Below are 16,703 nucleotides of genomic sequence, written 5' to 3' on the forward strand. Positions count from 1 at the left end.
TGAAATGGGTGTGTCAGCAAATGATAGAATTAAACCACATTTTTGTGTACCAGGATCTTGGTTCTGACCTGTCCCACCAAAGTCAGCACTGAGGGACCTGGATGTGACTGGGACATCCTGTTTTAATGGGATGCTTAGAGAAACCCTGGTGGCTTTGCCTCATTCCAGGTACACTTTTTTCTGCAGAACGTAAACAGTCCATGAAATTGAAGGGAGTACAACTCCTTCATATGACTCATGTTTTACTAAGCCCTTCTGGCTTTATGACAGGTGTTAAGCTCCCTACCACAACACTGCAACACAAACAAGTCAACAGATGCCTTATTTACCCATCACTTTGTACCACAGTCTTGACCCTCTGTTTCCCAAACATTAGCAGTACGGGAGGGTTTGTAGAGAAATGAAATAAAAGAAAGAAAAACAAACAGCAACAAGCTTACCTATGAAATAGGCCAGCAGGATCACCAGCGTGACTGAGATGACAATGGCACTCAGAGCAGCACATTTCCAGTTACAGTACTTATAGGGTTTCTTCAGGTTAAAGGCAGGCCTAGAAAAGGTACTTCTGGGAAGGGGCCTAGGGGGAGGCGAGTACACAGTGCTGGACGTCAGGGGATATCCCGGCGACGTTGTACAAAAAAGGGGAGAAGTGCCTCCAGGTTTGAACAGGAAGTGCCTGAGGGAAGAAAGACCAACAGCAGGTGACTCCTCACACAAATCGATGCTGAGGGAGGCGTGGGGTGGGAGAATGGCGACTGCTGCCAGGACGAGGAAAGCAGCTCCACACAATGCTGGCTACAGACACGGACGGCATGCACAAAAGAGAAGAATAAAAATCAAAGGCAAGTCACATAGAGTAAAAGAAAACAAAACCAAACGAAAAAATCAAAGTGCCAACAATGCCACAGAGAACTCTTCAAGGGCAGAAGTCCCCTCTGTGGAAGAGCTGGCGTTAGAGTGAGATGAAAACCCCAAGCACAGCTACGACAGACTGGTGGCACGGGCACAACTGGGAGCCTGCTCACACTCCCACAGAAATGCCCTACGGAGGCTGAAGAGGAGCAGAGGTCAGATTAAAGAAGGGAGGGCGTTTATCAATTTATTGATCACTGCATGAGAGCGTTTTTTGTGCGGCATCGGTGAATGGAGATGGGGAAAAGGAGCTTAAGCCATTCCATAGCACCCAAATTGTCACAGAGGGGAATATTCACACTGTCCCCATCCAGCAAATTTAAGTGTCAGACAATGGCATGGCTAAAAGCATCAAAGTCCTGTGTGTTGCCAGTGGGGAGAAGCCCCTGCTTCCACAAAGCAGTCCAGTGCACCTTGGATAGAAGGCTACTTTTAAAAAAGTGTGAATTACTGTCAAAGGCAACAGCATTTCCTGTCCAGTGACACATTGGGAGGCACCATATTTTGCCCATTACGACAAACGCAGCCTGAGAGCCAGCCCATGAGCACCTTGGGTGACACTCATGGAAGTCAGCATGGAAAGAACACACTGAAACCCATGAGTTTCTGAAATGAAATGTCCCAGTGGAACTTCTGTCCATGGGAATACTAAATGAAAAACCTGATTTAGGTGGGACATCATGCTGTAAAAGGCATTCAAATTCTGGGAATGAAACCAGGGAAATGGAGTGGACTAATCTACCACCATGCTTCTGTAAAACAAAAATGGAGCTTATGAGGACTGGGAAACAGCCTCAGTGCCCTTTGCAGATTCTGCCACGGCTTATGGGGCCAGATTTGCAGCCAGAGTAAATGCAATCAGCATGGATTCGTGGGAGTCAGTCAGTGGCTAATACTAGCTGAAGAAGTGACTCTATTTTCCCCATGAAGTTACTTGTGCCGTGACGGGGGGAAACATCACATGCAGAAACATCACAGTGCAGAAAAGCCACCAATTCATGCAGGAAAATGCAACATATAATTTTCCAAAATAGGTGTCTGTATTAATACAGCCATGGTTCTACTGGTACTCTAAGCATGACTGCTGAGCATTAGAGAAAGATTCGTTATTTTTTTATTTCTACTAATGCTTTACACAAAAAAGAAAAAAAATTACAATAAGGCAGATACTATCCCCTTTTTGAAAAGTATTTCTTTAGATAGAGATGTATCTGTTCTGAGCAAAGAGGCACCTGCAGTGCTCAAGTACACCAATAAGCTCTTGTGTGAATGATGGCTACCAAATTATGAGCTGCCAAAAAAGATTCAACAGTTTTGGCACCAACTATCAAGTTAAAAGTCCATTATAATTTTAAAGTTATGTGATCAAAATTTGCATAAAGGTGCCAGAATGTTAAAGTCAAACTCCAAGGCTTGGCTGACATACACCACTAGCAGACACTTACTTGTGAGATAATGTATGTGGAAGATATGAGTTAAACAGTGAAGTATCAGGCTGACAGCACAATAAAGGTTTCAGATTTTTACGAAAATTAAATTAATTTTGGTTAACATGGGAGTTGAAATTGCTGTAGGTACTTCTTACAAATCAAAAGAATTTCAAAACAATAAGGGGATAAAAAGCAAATGGCATGCAGTGGCTCACTAGCATATTAATGAGTTTTCCATTAATATGTACAGGACACAATGCTCTAAGCCCCAGAAATTAATTTTTTAAAGCCATATCGGAAGAGGTCAGCAATGGTGTTGCCCTTAAACATCACTGGTGTGACAAAATGCTTTCATGCAAAGATCATAATGACTGTACAGTAAACAGGAAGACCACGTAAGTGTCACATACCCATCATTGTAAGCACCGTCATGTCGGGAGGACGTGAGAATGTCCATCTCAATGAGGTTGTCCTGCAATGTCTCTAGGAATGTCTGCTTTGCTATGTTTCTACATACATATGGAAACATGAATGAAGCCAGTGAGTCATGCATATATGAAGTGTGACCTTATAAACCACAATGGTTATAGTGCAGTTGTGCATGGAATTAGAATGATGGACCATATATTTATATGTATAAGATGCTACACATATACATATATAGCTTTTTAAAATGTTCATTTCTTTATATATACACTATATATATGCATATACACACATACAAGCACACACGCCCATGTGCATGTATCAAAAAAGTGGATGTCTTTGTTCAATGCACATTATTTATTGCCAGTGACACCTGAAACCTTCCAAACTCCTGGATCCAAAGGACCAGATTTCAATCCAGCCCAGCTGAAATCTGGTTATACTCCTGCACCTGTGTTACAGTAACTCTGAAAAGGGACAGCACAGTATCTCTATCCCACTGTGGCCAGTACCTTGGCAGCACTTTTGCACTTAACTTTCTCATGGATTTCCAGCAAAAATCTGCCACTCCTTTGCTTTAGTTTCATTTTTGGATTTAAGGACTTTTTAGTGTCCAGTTTGATTAATTTATTTCCCTTGTTGAATAATAACTCACTAAATATACTAAAATGTAAATTTTCAAAATGTGACTTTTACTTAATATCAGTATTCCAAATGAAAGTCTCTTGGTGATAAGCAGATACAAGCCAGAAGCAGGTTAAGCTGTAACCCAAATTCCAACACCAGGCTATTGGCTATAATCTGGAAAATACAGGCAATAAGCAAGATACTTAGTGCCTGCACATGCAAATGCTTGGGACTGACACTGCATACAGCAGCAATATTTTGCAGTATTTGTCCTCCCGGCATGTTCTTTTATAAGTCACATTTTGACCTACAAATGCTGAACTGCTTTGTACTTTTTGAGGAGAACAGCAGGAACATAAAGAATTAACTCAGAGGCACAGCTGGGAACAAACTGTGTCTTACATTTGGGCTTGTTTCTCGAGACCCGGCAAAAGAACATTCTTCCCTTGTTTTTTAAAACAAAATACAGTCCTGATTTTGCCTATGTCTGTTTTCAGCATCAAAACTGAATCTAAGCATGAATGTGAATAAATCCCCTGGCAAAAACTAGTAAAAAAAATACAACAGCATTGTGACATTTTATCACTTACGCAGGATTAAGAGCCGAGAGCTTGTAAGTAACAAGAACTCAAACAAGAATTCCTGTCATAGGAACTGGAATCAGGTAACATGCTAAACCAAGAGAAACCAGCCCTGTCACATTATACAAACCTTGACACTGTTTTTTCTAAAATGTTCTCAAACCTGATTTTCATTTCTCTACTGCCTCCTCTTCCTGCTGCTAATGCCAGCACTTGTTTAGCTCAACTCCCTGCTTTTGGAAGCCTTCGGGCTGCTTCGACAGAACAGATCTACTCCTTGATCTGAATGAAAGTGAAGTAACTCCTATTCACAGCTGTGGAGTAAAGTGGATCAACATGCATGAGCTGTGTGCCACAGCACTTGAGACATCAATCCATCCCCAAGTGTTTGCGGCTTCCTTACATTCCCTGGGAATGCAGGAAAGACTGGATGTTGAGTTCAATGCACAGAAAAAAAGAAGCAGCATGTGTGCATGCACTGAGCATTTAATGGGTAAGAGGCAAGGCACCTAGCAACACACCAATCAATAAAAGTTCATCGTTAGTTAAAATCCATGTCAAATTGGTTCCATGAATTTCAGTTGTGGATTGTCAATAGAACAGAGGAGGGGAGGGTTATACAATCTCGTAATGTATGCATTTGTAACAGGTCGCTGGGTCACCTCAGGGACTGATGGGTGACTGTCCTCCTCATGGAAGGCTCACGGAGCCTGATCCCTTGGAGATTACCTGTAAATCGCTGGCTAGTTACAAAACACTCTCCTTTCTCAGTAGCAGTAGTGGTGGGAGAAATCTGACCTTACATGATTACCACACAAAATTTCCTGGGAATGGAAGTCTCCTGAAAACTGCTAATTTTCAACTAAACGTCCATCTAGTTGGCATTTGTTTGCTCCCACAAGGTCTCATGTAAAGGAACAGAAAAGGAGGCCACAGAAGGAAGAAGACTGAGGAATAAATGTGGGGGGAACTTACCTGTCAGGAGTGACTGCTGAGCAAAGATCTTCTCATCACAACCTTGATAATACATGGCTTTTAAAGCAACAAAAAAGGGGGCAGACAGGAAAAGAAAGAGGAGAAAGGAGAAACAGAGAAAAGGGAGTAAAGGGAAACTAACAAAAAGGAGGGAGAGAAGAGGAGGGGCTCTTCCTCTTGCAACATACAAAATTCTCAGATAGGCTTATCCTGTCAGTTGTATATTTGTGCTGCACATCTCTGCTTGCCCTTGCATTACAATTTAGAAATTTCCAGGCAGTGACAAACCAGTCTGAATTGCCAGTTCTGCCTGGAGTCCATGGCAGTCAAAATCAAGCCACTTCAAACTGGTTGCATTCTGTAACTGCAGGCACATTCCACAGCCTGTGACAATCCTAGTTTAAAAGATGCAGCTTTTTTCTTCTTGTGTTCTCTCTCTGTTGACTAATATGGGATTAAATAAAACCCAATGGAAATACAATTCCATTTTTGACATGAGATTACCATAATCTATCTCCTAACTTCAAAAAATCTTTATTTTTGGATTAATGTCTCTTGGCCAGGATTTATATTTCTACATATTTGACAATTTATTCTCATAGGTGATGGTCTTTTAATTTGGTTCTAAAAATCTTTGCAGTGGAGAAGATGGGGAAGATCAGACTCATGGAAGAGGCTGAATTGGGCATCCAAGTTTGCTAAAAAACTCTGAAGCCCGGTCTTTTATGTCTACACAATTCCCACTGAAGGAAATGGAAGACCTCTGCATGCCAGAAGAGCTGACTGTCAGAGTGGAAGTTAATCCAGATATCGTGATCATCTATGCAGCTCAGCCTACTCTCTTTATGACACCATTATAACACATTTTATTTTCTTAATGTTGTGTAAGTGAAGGAACAGTCAGTAGTGCTCATTTGCTGTTGGCACAAAATTGCATATTTTCCAACATGCTTCTTGTCAAAAAGAAACACTGGGTGAAATTACACCACTTCAACCAGTGTGTCAAAAGCCTCACCATCAGTCTTGAAATGACCTGTTTTCTACCAAATTAATAAAATGGTTAGACTGAGGACCAAGTACAGATGTGACTGATCAGTGATGCTAGAGTGAAATCATCAAGTGATGCAGAAAGAGCTCTTCGTGCAGGTAGGCCTCCCAACTGCCATTCTGATTAACAGCAATATTGTGACCAATCCAACCTGCAACAAGAGCAGTCTGCTTCAGATCTTGAAAAATTTTCATCCACAATGTTTTCACAGAGAATAAATGAGGAGAGACTTTAAGATTTTGCACTACTAAAACAGTGTATTATCTCTTCTATAAAGAATTCACCACCTGGCCAGGAAAAGGTACAGAACTTCCTTCTGAACTATAGAAGATTATCACAAAAAAAGCTGCAGGAGTAGGGCCTAAGTATTTTTTAATGTAATTTTAATAAGAATTACCACATGAAACTCAATGCTTTGGTATTTGTGCTTGAGAATTACTAACACAATATAATTACTAAAACTGTTGCCAAATCACACTTGCATTATTTGCTCATAATTTTGTCTTAATCTTTTGGATCCAGGTTCTTAGTTGAGTCTTTTTAATCAAGCAGTCACAGAGAAATTAATTATCTTTAAATGCCACAAAATGTGATATTCAGGTTGTTTTGGAAGTTTCAGAAGGCCAGCAGATATAGCTCATTCTCAGAAAGACTGACAGATGTGCTCATTTTTAAAAAAACATTCTCTTAGCAGAAATTTGCAAAACTAGGTACAACTTGTCCCATGATACAGCTGCAACTATTGCTGCCTCTCAATGAGATTCCTGCAGCCAGTGATGTTAAAAATATTGGCCCTGTCTCAGTTTTCAGTTATTGTATGAATTTTGCTGTCTAAAATCTTGTTGGTTTGAGAAGGTTAGACAAAGACAGCGCACCATGTTTTACGCTTGGAAGACTCCTCTGCAGACTGAGAGAGACACCACGTATGGGAGCTAATGACTTCAGCATCCCCAGTGGCTGCTGGGTAGCAAAGGAAATAGAGAAGCAAAACCTCTGGAGAAAGCAACTGGGACTGCAAGTAGATGCACTCACCATCAGATAGGAGGACTGAGGCTGAGGGAGTGTGAGAGTTCTCTTTTCCAGAACCTACACAGAACCTGAACAAAGCTATGAACTACAACAACTTCTTGTTGTACATCCTTGTTACACCCTTCAGGTATTGCATAGGTGGAAAAGAATTTGAGAGCTAAATGGGAACACCATTAGATGGCTGATGCTGGGCTATTCAGTGTTTCATGCTTTTGGAGCAATGTTGAAAAGGGCAGCAGCTGACCTCTCTTCATTAGGTGATACAAGATCAACCTTTCCTGAATTACGTACTATGAAAGGACTGCTTGATAAGGCACAGCTACAAGGCTAAATCTTTTCAATATACTGACTGATTTCAGTTTTTTAAATAGGATATTGATTTATCCTACTACATAGGAAGAAAAGACATTAAAGGAAAATAAAAGAAAGAAAACCAAGAACATTTAAATCTATGATCCTGATTCCAATTATGAATGAGGAAAATAACCTTATAAACAGCTGTTAAAGACAACATTTTTAGTTTATGAAAGAAGAGCAATTTCCTCTTCTCCTAGTCCAAATAAAAAGACACAAGGAATAATAAATACAATGCAAAATGCTTAAGTCAAACACCAGTTCACAAAGTAGGTGGCTGGCTATGCAATGTGTGTATTGTCCATAACATCCTGAGCACATAGAGTCACAACATTTTAAGTGCTAAAGAAAGTGACCTACCTTGTCTCCAGTGGGATGTTACTGTTGAGTAACCAGTTGTCCTGAGCATGGGCTGGCTCTTGAGTAGTGGCTGGCTGTTCTCCAGAGAGAGAGTGGTCCGTGGGAGCTGGGCTGGGGTTGCTGCGTGGAGTGAAGTTCCCTCTGTTCAGGGAATTGATGGAGGCTGCGTGATGCTGATTTGGGGTGTGAGCATGTGATATTGGAGGAGGTGGAGTTCGAAGTCTTGAATGATTTTGAATATTTGGAGGATGATCTAAAACATAAGTAAAATACTTTTAAGGTTCATGATTTGAGTAGTTCCATACTGGGTTAATCTATGTGCAGACACTTCTAAAAAGTAAGAAGGCTGGGGTGTCACACATCCTAAATGAAAATCAAAAGGGTAACAGAGCCTTGTTTCATATGTTCTACTGCCACAGCATTGATCCCTGAGCCAGCTAGAAAAATAGCTCAGTCTCATGCACAAAAGTTATGAAAGTTTAAAGCACTGCAGAAAGGCTGTCCTGATAGCCAAGTTAACTCCGATGAACAACTGCAGGTTGCAAACTGCAATCTATCTGTGGCACTGATTTGTGATAAAGCATGAAAAATACAACCAGTCTGGATAGATAACACGTTAGAGTCGGTTTATGATGGATATACAGCTCCCAGAGAAGTTTGTTCTGCCCGTTTTGCCTGAGAACTTTCAATAGTTAAGTCAAGAAGAAGATGAAGAATACATTTAATCACAGACTGGGTTTGGTGAAAGCCATAAAAACATGTCAGGGTTATACAATTTAACAAAATCCAGTAGTTTGTACTGTTAGAAATGTACTGAAACTGAGTAAAAAATGCATGTGGCATAAAATCTGCAGTGTCAGGAAAATGAAACAACAAAAAATTAATAAAGATGTTAAAGATCAGTCTTATGGCTACTTTGAGTAAAACTCAGAGTATTTCTTAGCCAAGAGACTGAGGAATGCAGACTGAGGAAGATAAACACCCAGGAAAGATGAATCAAGTGCTGACCATATCTCTATTTTTACTTTTTTTTTAGCTAACCATAAAGCAGTTTTTTCATTGTTTTTTGGAAATGAAGAAAACTAAAGTATTTGAGGGAACTGGGGGGAGATTGACAGTATAGCACACTGCATATGAGAAACAGGACACATATATCGCTCTACTTTGAGTGGGTTCATGCTCAAAAGTCATTAATACTGTTCACTGGAACAGACTGCCCAGAGAGGTGGAGGAGTCTCCCTCACTGGAGATGCCTGAGAACTGTCTGGATCCAATTGTGTGCAAGGTGCTCTGGGATGACCCTGCTGGAGCAGCAAGTTTGGACCAGATGACCCGCTGTGATCCCTTCCAACCCCACCCATTCTGTGATTCTGTAGTACACAACACTTTAGTGATGCCTTATCTGAAAAGAGTGTCTATCCTATCAGTCTAATACTTACCAGACTTCTACATAATGAGAAATTGACCCCCATTTATTCACTAATTAGAGACCTCAGAACTGAACAAACCGTATGCAGTTATAAATTACAACAAATGGTATCAGACATGTAATGGTACTTTTGAAATTTGGATTAGGACTTGGATTTAGGAGAGGAACAGAAGAAGCATTCACAGTGTCTCTGCAGCTTCTCAGATAGTTAAACACATTAGATAAAACATGGAGATGTGTGAGAGAGCAATCCTGCCCCTCCTCACCCTGTATTGACTCACACTGCCTCATCATTAACTATGGCAGGTTACACCAGAATCTTATGATATTGGAAGTGGTCTAGCAAAAAAATACGTGTTAATTACAGGGGTGCCATTATTCTGACTGGACATATATTTACCTCTGGCTTTGTCAGGTCAGACACACAAATAGGAGTATATATGCCATAGGGAGAACTGAGTGGTTTTAGGTCCCAATCTTAAAAGCCAATTTTACCCTAAATACCCAGAAAAGTCACACACATACTAACTGGTCTCTCTATTTTATGTCAGTAACACAGAAAACAAGTTCAAACAGAGGTCTATACTGGTCATCTACATTTGGACAGACAGACTTTTCACAGGAATTTAAGGAACTATTAAAAAATCTGACTTAGCAAGCTCAAACAAACTTAAAAAAGCCCTATAATGCCAATAATACTGGCCTCTGACTTGCACATCAGTCAGCAAATGAAAGGGAAGAGCAATGAGCACAGACCTTATAAACAAGTATCAGAACTAAATCAGGTTTGATCTCAGCTCTGCAGCACCATGTGAATCGAAGTGTCCAACCATTTCTGGACTGGATATTACTAGGGACTCTTGCTTGGTTGAAGTCCTGACCATTGAGACAATAGAAACAACAGTGAAGGAATTCTACTCCTGGTTTAGTAAAATTAATGACTGTTTTCCTACTCAACAGACAGGAATCAAGATAGGAAGAGAGTATTAAATGCAGCTGAGGAAGATAGAGGGTATCCAGCAAATTGAGGGTTTCCAACTTTTAGGGCTGTCAATCTATCATCATTAATAAGAACTTAACTCAGCCTAGAGAAAATTACTTGTCTATTCAGGAGAAACATACCAGAGGTTTCCAAGACCAGCTATTTAAGTTCTCAGCATATCTCATGTCCGAGATGAATACTATGCAATCTACAAAGGGGCTAAATGGGTGGATCTTGAAATAAAAAATAGGCCTTCTGCAAAGTTCTGTTATTGGTTGACTTTTCCTTCAGGAGGCACACCATTTTCACATTGTGAGTCAGAGACTGTTTTAAACTATCTGTTATGTAAATTTCAATTTACACCATATTATTACAGACACATTGCAGATGCTATTATGGATAATGCTTTTGAATCAAGTAAAAATGTGTTATTTTCATTCTCTATTTTCATATCCTCCGTGATTTCTTTGCTAAGTAAAGACAGCACATCTATCTCACTCTGGTCTATGAGATTTTTCACAGGATTTTATAGCTTGCATTTTGTTTTTTCTGACATTTAGGTAGCTTTTCCTTCCAGAATGTTTTTTATTTCATTCATATACAAATTCTGAACACTTATGTCATGTCTCAGCACTATGGAATTTAATATACCTTGACTAGAATTAGTAATTATTTTCCTTGCCTTACGATCCTTTTTTTTTTTTTTATTGTTTTCTTCCAAATTAAGGAACATCAGAAATAAGGTACAGACAAAAGCACAAGCTAGGAAATTATCCTACTGAAAATTTTAATGTAGCTGTGTAGAATTTCCTTAATGCAAAAAAACCTGTTTAGGTTCTTACCCTCTGCTGTGACCAAAGCTCCTATGGGATTTGTAAAAGATCATGAAAGCTAAGCAAAAGGAAAAAAAAATCTTTATTGATTTCCTAAAATTTCAACTGCCCCCTTTTGTGAGTATGCTTGGAGAAGCTGCAGATGCCCCACCACTCTTCAAGAACAGGCTGGATGAGTCTTCCAGCAACCCAGTTTAATAAAAGGTGTCCCTGCCCATGGCAGAGGGTTGGAAATTTAAGGTTCCGTGCAACCCAAACCCATGATTCTATGAGTATTAACTAGACCCACAATGTTTGAGTGATACAAACTGTGTGACTGTGTTTCCCCCCAGGAAGGGGAACTTAATGCTGGCTGCAATGGCTCTCACATCATGACCGAGCGTAGATCTTACACAGTGGCAAGATGCTCAGATCATCCACTGTTTACTACACAGAATTGAATTTTTACAGGATTGAATTTTTACAGATCCCACCACGTAGGTGGGATACAAAGGAAGTCTGCTACAGCTCTCTACATCTACCAGCAAGCCTTTACTGGGACAACAGCAGCACAGGAATTCAGAAAACATTATAATGGAGCAGGACACTGTGGCCAGTGCATAAATTGAACAAGATTCCCCAAGACCTTTCTTAACCAAGTATGAGATAGCTAAATGTGACTATCTGTAAGTTATCTTTGTTTACTCCAAAAGAGAATTTTCAACATTTTCCTTCTTGCAATTTTCCTCTTTGGTTTCTAAAAAGACACAGACACAATCATTCTCTCTCTACTCGTTGTCAGAATGAAAAACTTGACATGAGCTACTCAGAGGGATCAGCTGAGCTAACAGAACACCAAGGAATAAAACAAACACCTTGTAAAGCACCTCTCCCCCACCCATCCAAATTTCTAACAGTCTCAGAGTAAAGCTAAACAGTTTAAGGGTTGATTTGTGCCCTGAAGGGAGAACAGAAGAGACCTGTCAATAGCAAAGGAGTCTTAGACACCAGTCCCAGTCTCAGACACCAGGTGCCAATGACAGAGCATCCCAGAGATAAAGTTCAACATTTCTAGAAGACAGGCTGGCAGCTCTGCAAGTCAAAATAGCCAGAACTTAAAGAGCTCCCCATAACCCTCATTTTCTCTAACAGTTAGCCAAACGGTATCTAATATGTCTGTATTCAAATGCAAGGAAACTTTGGAAATCTGAATGCATAAACCAGATAGAAATCAAGCTGCTTTTACATTAGGTTTTTTGTTTTTTTAAAATTTGTTTCCTAACATTAAAATGTCATTGACAAACACTGGCTTGGTAATCACAGATAAAGCAGAGCTGAAAGATAATACAGTTAATGAAGCTTGTACTTGGTATGTATCAGAGAGCCTTGACAGAAGGCTGTGAATGAAGAGCTGAATAAATGTGAACCATAAAAAATTACCAATGAGGACCTAGTATGAGAAAATTTCAATAAAAGGTCTGAACCTCATGTTCCTTTTCTCTCCCTTAATCTTTAATGAGTAGTACTGTTTTGAAATTAGTCTATGTAACAACTACACTTTCTGACTCATTAGGTTTTGGGATTGTATTCAGAGCAAATGTGCTAACCTCTGAGTGAAAAATATATTCTCATTTTTTTCCCAGCTTATTCTGTTCCTCCACACATTTGTCATTTGTACATCTGCTCACATTCAGACAGACTGATGCCTAACTGGTGTCTGGATTAGGTACAGGAAATATTTCTTTTTACTCACTGTATATATTGCCAGGTGGAATGAATCACTTGGTGCTCCCTTGAACTTGAGCTCCACAGTAGCTGTGATGATGAACTTGCTAGTGTGACTTTGGACAATTGTGCTTGTGCCCACTCACAAGGAGAAACACCCCAGCCCCCACCCTGCCACCCCTTGCAGAGGAAACAATAAACAAGTTTTTTTTTAAACAATGTACTCTGCATTCAGTTGACAGAACAGCAAAGAGCCATGCTTCAGTTACAGGACCCACCTCAATCTGCTGCAGATGTACACTCATGGCACTTGCACCAGCCAGCTGAAATCACCTTCATAGGGCTCCCTGTCCTGTTGGGTGCCACTGGGTATGGAGCTGGGGTGCCTCTCTCATGAACCTGATGAGGCACTTAAGGTCAGGTGGACTAGGAAAAACTAACCTGGGTCTTTTCTATCACCTTTTTAAGGGACACAGGAACTTTGCTACTAGAAGCAAGACTGCTTGCCAGAAACAGGTTCCCTATCAGACACATGCCAAGCCAATGACAGTGTCTGCAAAATGAAAAGGGAGCAGAATATTTAACCCCCAATATGGCAGATAATGGAAAAATATTAGGAGGAAAATCAAAGCAGGAGGAACTGCCTGCTCTGAGGGTAACTTAGTGACTTTTGATTACAGCCACGACAAATTGCAGACCCAGTTTTTGTCCTATCTGCAGACAATCCAGCTGAATGTGTAACATCCAGACCGAGCTGAAGCAGTGTGCCAAGGTACCTCTTCTGTACCAAGCTGGTCCACCTCATGGCTGGCACTGACATTCTGCAACCTAGAGGAGAATTTCCTCCTTCAAGCAATGTCTGACAACAGTGTCTGTCTCCATGGGACAGTCCAGTGAGGAAGCCACCGCAGGGTGGATGAAAAGAGATGGAGTGAAATAGGCCACTCAGCTGTCAGATGATTTCTCTGAGCAGAGATAAAGTGTTTGCAGAAGTGTTTTCCCTCACTAACACTTAAAAACTAGAATCAGTGTTACAACTTGAGTGACTGTATCTCTCCTTACTACACACAACCACTGAATTTCACTTTAGACTAGCTTTTCCTATCAAGAGGAGTGTTTTCAACAGACTGTGAAACACATCTTTTCCTGTAGCAACATCTTGTGTTGCCATTTTCAGAATGACACTGAAACATAAAAGGAAAGCAAAGTGCTGATGTATAACCTGCATTATGTAACAAAATAACAACAGGACAGCTAACCTTACCTTTTTTCCTCTGTTTTATTTTATGTAACAAAATAACAGGAGGCTGCTGTTCCATTAAGGGCTCTCACTTAGAGACGAACATAGTCCTCATCATGCAGTTAGAAACATCAGTGTCTGTGTCCTGCTTCTAGAGAGTATTCTGGCTCAGAGTCTTTTTTCAGCTGAACTCCTCGTGTTGCAATCTTCACAACCTTGTATCTCACCTTTACTTTAGAAGCCAGTGCATAAACATGCAACTGACTGTGGATGACTAAAGCCTAAAGAAGAGTTTTCCCATGCAACTTTGGTGCAGTCTTCTGTTCAGAGAAATCCACAAACATTGGAAACCACTTACTAGAGGAACATCAGCTATATAGATGGAAATAGTTTTGAGCATGCCTCTAAATGTGCAACTTGGACACTGAATCTGCAATAGCATGTGTTACAAAGACTGAGCGCCAAAAAAAGCTGCAGAATATAAAACCTGTGGTGTATTTTCATGGCACTACTCACTGTGCCTGTGAATGTCTCCAGACATATTGTTAGTAAAGCTACACATGTCAGGGACCAGTGCAGAAAGACTCTGTAACTATCACAATCTAAACTTGACTTCCAGCAGTATACCACGTGTGAAAGAGGCAATCATTCTTCATCTCACAAACTGACCATAACAAGTAGCAAGTGAAAATGAGGGACCTCAATGTCAGGCAGCAGATAAAATGGCACTTTGTTACTGACTGACAAGACAAGACTTTATAAACTTATTAATACTTCATTGTGAAACATTACCAGGTCATAGCTGTACTTAAGAAACTTCATTTGTTTAGATCAATTACATCAAAAATCAGGCCCATTTAGATGCTATGTATGCATGTGTAAAATGAGTTGAAGCTCCCCTCCAGCTGCACAGATCAACACTTCATTGGCTTTACTGTTGATAGAAAACCATGGGTGCACCACATCAAGTCCAAACAAGCCTCTCCTCTGCATTTTGTTCATCAAATGTGTACATTACATGCAAACTTTCCTCTCAAGTGCCAAAGTGCCTTTGCAAAAGCAAGATATTGACTTCTGGGTTTGAAATCAATTTTTTGTTTGATGCTGGGCTGTCAAGCTTTGCCTGTACATAGTCAGCAGGAGCTCTGGGTGGTTGTTTTTTCATCAGCATGCATCTGACTGGATTGAATGCCCTACAAGTAATTGTTTTAAAAAGGTTCAGGTCACCATCAAAGGATGATATGCAGACTTTTAACTCATGATGTTCATTACTCAATAAAAGGGAGTCACAATCTAATAAAATCAAGGCAGAGTATTACTGTTTAGCCTCTGACAGTTTATGAAGAATCATTGTCTTTAGCACAAAAGAAAGTGGAAAAAACCCAGAGTATCTGGCAGAGTGCAAATTCAAATAACATATTTAACTTGTGAAATAATTTATGGGAAGCACAGGAAAGTAGCTTCTACTGTGCCCAGCTAAGCAAATTTTCCTGCAGCCCTGGAGGCTGAATTTTCTGCTGGACTTACTGAAAAGAAACATCTTTAACTACCCTGACACTACACACTGGAGGCAACAGTAGCCTCTGAAGTCTCAAGCTGTTGAACTGCTGGCCTTTCTGGTCTAAGCATATAAACAAACAAATAAACAATGCTTCATTAGAGCTCCTTTCCTCTCAGAAATGCCCCAAACATAAAAACTGACTGTGAGCCTCACCACTCAGGTGAGATGCTGCAGTAAACCACACTGTGTTCTCAGCCCCTGAGGTCTGGGTTCTCATGTTTGGAAACCCATAACTGCTACTCTCCTAATTTTCACAAGGATGCTCAAATGAGCTTGCTGTGCCATTCTGACAGCACTGATGGCTCCTGTAAGCTCCCTTCAGCTAAATGACTGAAGATAACCCACCTGCACTGCATCTTAGCAGGGTACAGAACCATAATGTCAGGCAAGAAAATCCACTGGCCTGGAGCTAAGGACGGTGCATCCGCGCTCTGATTTCAAGTTGCTACAAATTAGGATCTTTCAATGTTTCTAAACCTGTGTGTCTAAAACTTCAAAACCCAGCTCCTGAAGAATTGGGATCCTGCAGCTTTCTCTTTTCTCATTTGTAGTCACCCATGATACCCCAGTAGCTGTAGTTTAGCCAACTATGCCACTTAGATTATTGCTAGTCTCCTGTCCCAAGTGTCCAACCTGCACAGACTTGGCAAAAGCAGCTGGGTGCCATCCCTCATGCCTGGGGAAATGGAAGAAGTTCTGTTTTGCTGCCCCCTCCACTGCACATTTAAGAACACAACTGTTATTACACCTAAGACTGTTCTTCTTGAAAGAAATGTAGTGCATTTCTCTGATGTCTGCAGTTTATTGACTTGAGGCCCCAAGGAACTCTTTGATACAGAGAGAGTTTTGCTCGTTTCCATCCATACACTCTCTCCTGTGTCTGTTTCATGATCCTTTCATACCGTAACATATGGAGACAAATATTTATACATTTATATGAAACAGATAACCACCCAGTTCACCCTTGCCCAAACCAGACATGATTACCTGTACAGTTACACAAGCAAATCTCTGAATTGTTTGTGTAAAGCAGTTCCTGAAACAGAAGTACATCACCAAAAGGTGCCTCTGGCTGCTGTTATAGCAAATAAACTCAGGATTTTGCCAGCAAAGCTCTCAGATATTGCTGGCTTTTTGTTTTTTCATATACCTATATTAGAAAAATTGAAATATAGACCTGATCTTTGTCTGTTTCTCCATAAAAATAAAATG

At 40.4% G+C, this 16,703-nt stretch overlaps 1 protein-coding gene across 20 annotated transcripts in view; it reads right to left on the reverse strand.

Annotated features, from left to right (window-relative positions):
• Positions 1-16,703, reverse strand: part of TENM4 (teneurin transmembrane protein 4) — a 1,564,491-nt gene that overhangs the window by 203,842 nt on the left and 1,343,946 nt on the right. For 15 of the 20 annotated variants that reach the window (XM_074535017.1, XM_074535019.1, XM_074535018.1 and 12 more), the window contains 3 exons: positions 7,743-7,995; positions 2,753-2,851; positions 441-676 (listed from right to left, as the gene is read on the reverse strand). In XM_074535017.1, the coding sequence (XP_074391118.1) occupies positions 441-676; positions 2,753-2,851; positions 7,743-7,995 (588 nt within the window). The remainder of the gene's footprint in view (positions 1-440; positions 677-2,752; positions 2,852-7,742; positions 7,996-16,703) is intronic. The other 5 variants (XM_074535026.1, XM_074535025.1, XM_074535028.1 and 2 more) reach the window with 1 other exon arrangement.

The sequence above is a fragment of the Zonotrichia albicollis genome, chromosome 2 (genome assembly GCF_047830755.1).
Source record: "Zonotrichia albicollis isolate bZonAlb1 chromosome 2, bZonAlb1.hap1, whole genome shotgun sequence".
In the NCBI taxonomy this organism is placed as follows: Eukaryota; Metazoa; Chordata; class Aves; order Passeriformes; family Passerellidae; genus Zonotrichia; species Zonotrichia albicollis.